Source organism: Arachis hypogaea, chromosome 14 (assembly GCF_003086295.3).
Source record: "Arachis hypogaea cultivar Tifrunner chromosome 14, arahy.Tifrunner.gnm2.J5K5, whole genome shotgun sequence".
Classification (NCBI taxonomy): domain Eukaryota; kingdom Viridiplantae; phylum Streptophyta; class Magnoliopsida; order Fabales; family Fabaceae; genus Arachis; species Arachis hypogaea.
The window spans coordinates 17,337,068-17,342,309 of NC_092049.1; the positions used below are offsets into that span (position 1 = coordinate 17,337,068).

The 5,242-nt window shown below is 27.1% G+C and overlaps 1 protein-coding gene across 1 annotated transcript; it reads right to left on the reverse strand.

Moving 5' to 3' along the window:
• Positions 1 to 231: 231 nt before the first annotated feature.
• LOC112741712 (exopolygalacturonase-like) lies at positions 232 to 4,900 on the reverse strand. The gene is made up of 5 exons (XM_025790796.3): positions 4,560 to 4,900; positions 2,512 to 2,835; positions 1,415 to 1,704; positions 857 to 1,085; positions 232 to 701 (listed from the first exon to the last, which is right to left on the reverse strand). The coding sequence occupies exons 1-5, from the start codon at positions 4,770 to 4,772 to the stop codon at positions 477 to 479; spliced, it is 1,281 nt and encodes a 426-aa protein (XP_025646581.1). The 5' UTR covers positions 4,773 to 4,900; the 3' UTR covers positions 232 to 476.
• Positions 4,901 to 5,242: the final 342 nt, after the last annotated feature.

Sequence of the window (5,242 nt, forward strand, 5' to 3'; positions counted from 1 at the left end):
CATGAAGAACAAACTACATCAGTCATGATTAAAGACTAAATATTATTTAGTCACTGCCATTTGGCACTAATAGACTTAATTCAACTATAGATGTAGAAATAACATAGTAACCCTGAAAAACAATTTCAAAGACTAAATAATAACCTGAAATGAATCTTAGGTACCAAAAAAATGCATTATTGGAATACAATTGACATTAACCTGTATATATCAAACCCAAAACAACAATAATGGGACATAATTTAAAACGATATTAACTACAATTTCTATTTAATTACGTGTTTAGAATTACATATATACGTACTGACATAACTTTAAGATATACTTCTAATTAAGATGCATATGTCATATACTAAGCCTTTCAAAACTAGAAAGAACTTAGTTCACTTAATTTAATTTCTGCCTTTCTGTACAATTTAATTTAATTTATATACAATTAACGAAGAAGTTGAGTCTAATTGGTTCATAATTTTGTTCTATGGACATGCTGGTGGCATTTGAATGCCTCCATAGACAGGTTTAACATTGGCACATCTTGCGCCAGAAGGAAGGATAGGTCCAAGAAGCTTGAGGTCTATGTTGTGAAGTTGAATATTTTCGCATGGGAATTGCTTACTACACCTTAAATCCACTGCAATTGGTGAAATTGTTGTTCCTTTTACATTTATAAAACCAACATTTGCTATCTTTACAAGTGATGGCTGCATGGAAATGTATAATATGAGCTAATTACTTGGATCAATTAATCATAAAAGAGAGAAAGGAAATAATAATAATAATAATAATAATAATAATAATAATAATAATAATAATAATAATAATAATAATAATAATAATAAAGAAACAAGTAGCGAACCTTCTTTTGGCAGATGCCTGGAGAACATTGATATTCTTGATCAATGATGATAGGGTTTTTAACATTTTCCATGGTAATATCACTATAGCTTATATCTGTTGCTAAACCTGAATACTTCTCTGGCCATGACTTTATTCTTAGGCCATTGGTTGTGCCAACCAATGTGCAATTCTCCACCCTAATTCCTCTCACTTCTAGCTCATCTTGATATTTTCCAAGACTACCAATACTGTCATATTTTATATTGTTATTCAACCAATACAAAATTTATATAATTTTTTGTTATGAAATCACTTTTTTCAAAAGTTTAAGCACATAGAAAGAAATACATGAATGAATGATTATATCTCTAAAATGTTTCTTTACACAATTTTTTTAGATTTACATAAATTTTTGCATAATTTTTTTTCTCTTTTTATTTGTATTATGTTATTTTTTTTAAGAAATAATAAAAATTAAACTTTAGACTTTTAGAAGCTTAAACTTTTGTGAAAAACAGGATCATTACACTTTTGAGTCAATAAACAGAATGAATAATAAGTATAGTTATGTTATTACCTAATACCATGTCCGGGGCCACACTTTAGTCTCTTAATGGTAACATTGTTGACCCCTTGAATCATAGAGACACAATCATCACCAGTTTCAATGTTGGATTTTGATATTTTGACATTGATGGAGTGGCTAATGTGGATTCCATCGGTATTGGGGCTGGTACCTGGTGCTGTGAGCTTAAGCAACCTAAGTCTAATGTTGGCACAGTTTGTGACAAATATGTGAAAGCCTTTGGGGTTCAAGGTTTTTATGTTCTGTATGATTCCATTGTTCACCCTGCTGAAGAAAATGCTCTGCATCGCCAAACACATCCATAAAACCTCAAACATTAATTATTGCCTAATGCTAAAAATATATGAAATATTTGTCCTTTTAAATTTAGTGTTAGTCAACCGTTAAAATATATATAAATATATTTTTCATGTGAATGTCGCACTTTAATTAAATGAAGATTGTTTAGGAACCATAAGGAGCTATAGCTTGTTTTTTTTTTCTTTTTTTTAATGTATTTGTTTTTTACTTTATATTTTTTAAGGTGGAAACTCAGGTGCAGTTAACTTCATGTAAAGTTAATAGTTGAGTGCCGTTAAATGGTTTGACTGATTTGACTAAATTTTCATCTAACGCCTCTCAACTATCAACTTCACGTGAAATCGACTGCACATCAGTTTTCACAATTTTTTAATTGTTGCTAAAATAAATAAGTAATTTTAAATATTATAAATATATAATTATAAATATTATATATGTATATATAATTATAGATATTAAATTAAATTAAACAATTTTATATTATTATTTTAAATTAAATCATATGTTGGTATATCATATACAGAGATATCAAGGATTAGTTATTTTTTTAGAATTATGCTACGTATACATTAAAATTAACTACTAAAATCTGTTACCAGTATAAAATATATATTGAAATATAAATACACATTGAAAATAAATTAAATCACACGTGTATTTATGCACAAATGCATTGGTGACTGATTTTAGTGGCTAATTTTAGTATACAAATAATATTTTTAATTTTTTTTTATATATATTTAAAGAAAAAGTAGTATGGATTAACATAAGTGGATTGATGAACTTACACTAGGAGCTCTAACACAGGCGCTATCGGAGTCGGTTTCACAATTCTCAGTTTGGGACCATGAATCTTTTCCTTGTCCATCAAAGGTGCCACCACCAATGAGTTTGATACCGGAGAGGTCTTGGAACATGAGCCATTCGCCGTCAACATACTCGCTGATGTCGGTTGTTGCAACGACGGTGCCTTCAACTTGGACCGTGACGGGCCCCGGAGTGGTGCACGGCCCGGCGAAGTACATTGCCGAAACCACGAACCTTCCTAGAGGGACCAGAACCCTTGCTTGCACTTTCGACTTGCATGTTGCTCTCCATGCGTCCATGAACGCCTTCATTATTACAATGCAATCTTTATCAAATGTGCATTATGGATTTATTTTTCATTTAGTTGTATTGTTTTTTTTTTTCCGTAAAATTGATAGATAAAAATCATAAAATAATAATTTAATCAAATTATTTAATAATTATCAATTAATAAATTAAGATAACTATATATGCTTTTTTTTATTTTATATGTAATAAAAATATAAAATACAATTGTTAAAAATAAATAAATTATTTTTGTAATTATATTTAATTAATTTTTATATATATTTTTTATTTTTAATTGATTTTTATTATACCAATAAATTATTAAAATAATTTGATTGAATTTAATTATTAAAATAATTTGATCATATATATAATATTATCAAAATATTATATAATTTTTTCATAAAATATCATTTATTATATATAATTTATAATATTTTTTGTTTTAAGAATTAAATTCATGATTTTTTTATTTTAGTAAAATATATTTACTATCTTAGCAAATATCAATTTAGTATTATTATTCATATTTAATTTGTAAAAAATAGATTAATAGTTAAATTAATAACTATTAATAAACTAATTTATTCTAATTTCTTTACGTCACATTACGTACTAATGCTATTAGTGGAATATATGACACTTGCTGGATATTTAGTGGAGTTTCAATGCAAAAAAGTGGAATTGGTACCTCTAAAATAGGATGCCACCTGTTCCTATAGCATGTATTATTCCAAAATTATTTTGTCAAATGCGTCAGAAATTATATTGAAATTTTTAGGATAGAACCTTTAAGGCATGCAGCCATACATGTATATATAGGGCAAATAATAGCACATACACATGAAAATTATGATATGGTTTGGAAAATGGTTTTTTAAAGATTTTTGTATGTGTAAAATATATTAATTTATGTGTTATTTAAATTAGGTTGGACTAGTAATCAATTCATTCGTTCATTTAATCAAGTATATAAATTCAAATTTTATCTACTTTTAAATTTATAATGGATTAATCCTTAATCTTTTAGGTTAAAAAATAATACTATAAAAAAATATAATAATACAAAATAGTTTTACGAAAATATGTAATCATGTATTATCATATCATTAAATACAACTAATTTTCAATTTTGTTATCTAAAAAATTATTTAAAACATAAATTTAATTGAATAATCGTTTTAAATTTTAGTACGTTAAAATTAAATATTTAAAAAGTTATTTAAATTCATAAATTTAATTGCGTAAAATTTCAGTATATTAAAATTACGCTAATATTTTTCCATGCCAAAAGTGGATAAATATGAGTATAAACCTAATTAAAAATACAGTAGTGTGTTGATAAAAAATAGTTAGCCTCATGAATTTTTATTCTAATATCTATATTTTTTACTTTTTTAGTGATACTGCTAGTCCTAACTTTAGATTCGGTGTGAATAGTGTGTTTTACTCTTTATTTTGTATTAACTTTTATGAATTGGAAGTTTGGAACACTACATATTTCCTTTCATGTTCTATAAAATTTTGTTTGTTGTAAAATGCGAATTATGCGATATTCTTGTTGCGTTTAACAAGACGTTCGAAATAATGCTGCGTGCTATTTAACACAAATTCCTAAACGTTACACTTTTATCATATATTAGCACATGCTTAAAATATATGCTTATTTTCATTATATTGAAGAAATTTTCAGCAAAAAGGTCAAATATTATAACAAAAAAAAAAAAACATATATATATACCTGAGTGCAATCAAACTTTCCATCAGGTTTGGCACCAAAGCTCATGACATTATTAATAATCTCACCAGGAGCAAGAACATCCTTAGCTACATTGCGACCCTCATAGATATCAGGCCCAGCAATTGGCCTTGCTCTTTCATTACCTTCTACCACAAAACAAGCCACTACCAACCACAAAATAACATCAACACCAACTCTCTTTGCAATCACCATTGTGCCTCAATTCACTAATCACAACTAATTCTAAAAATGTTTTTAAAAATGATTTTTTTTATTTTTTATTTTTTTTTTTTAGATTTTCCAGATAGAGGCCTCCAAGGGAGGCTATAGGAGAAGAAAATGTGAAAAAAAATTTATCCCTTTTTCTTTTGCCTCAGTATTTCACAGAGAATATATGGTTACTATTTTATTTCTATTTTGTAGCATCTATATCAACGGGGAATGTTAGATTTTCTTCTTAAATTGGTTAATCTAAATAAAAATTTTGTGCTTCATGCATGGGCATTGAGCTCCTAGATTGAATTCTGGATTTCCGTTCCAAAGTTGGCTATATATTTTCTCTAACTATACATATTAGATTCTTATAGAACCCCACACTAAAATAAAATATAACTTTAGTCCATTCATTCACTGTTTGCGTGGGAAAATATATATATATGCTTATGCTGCCACCACAATCCCTT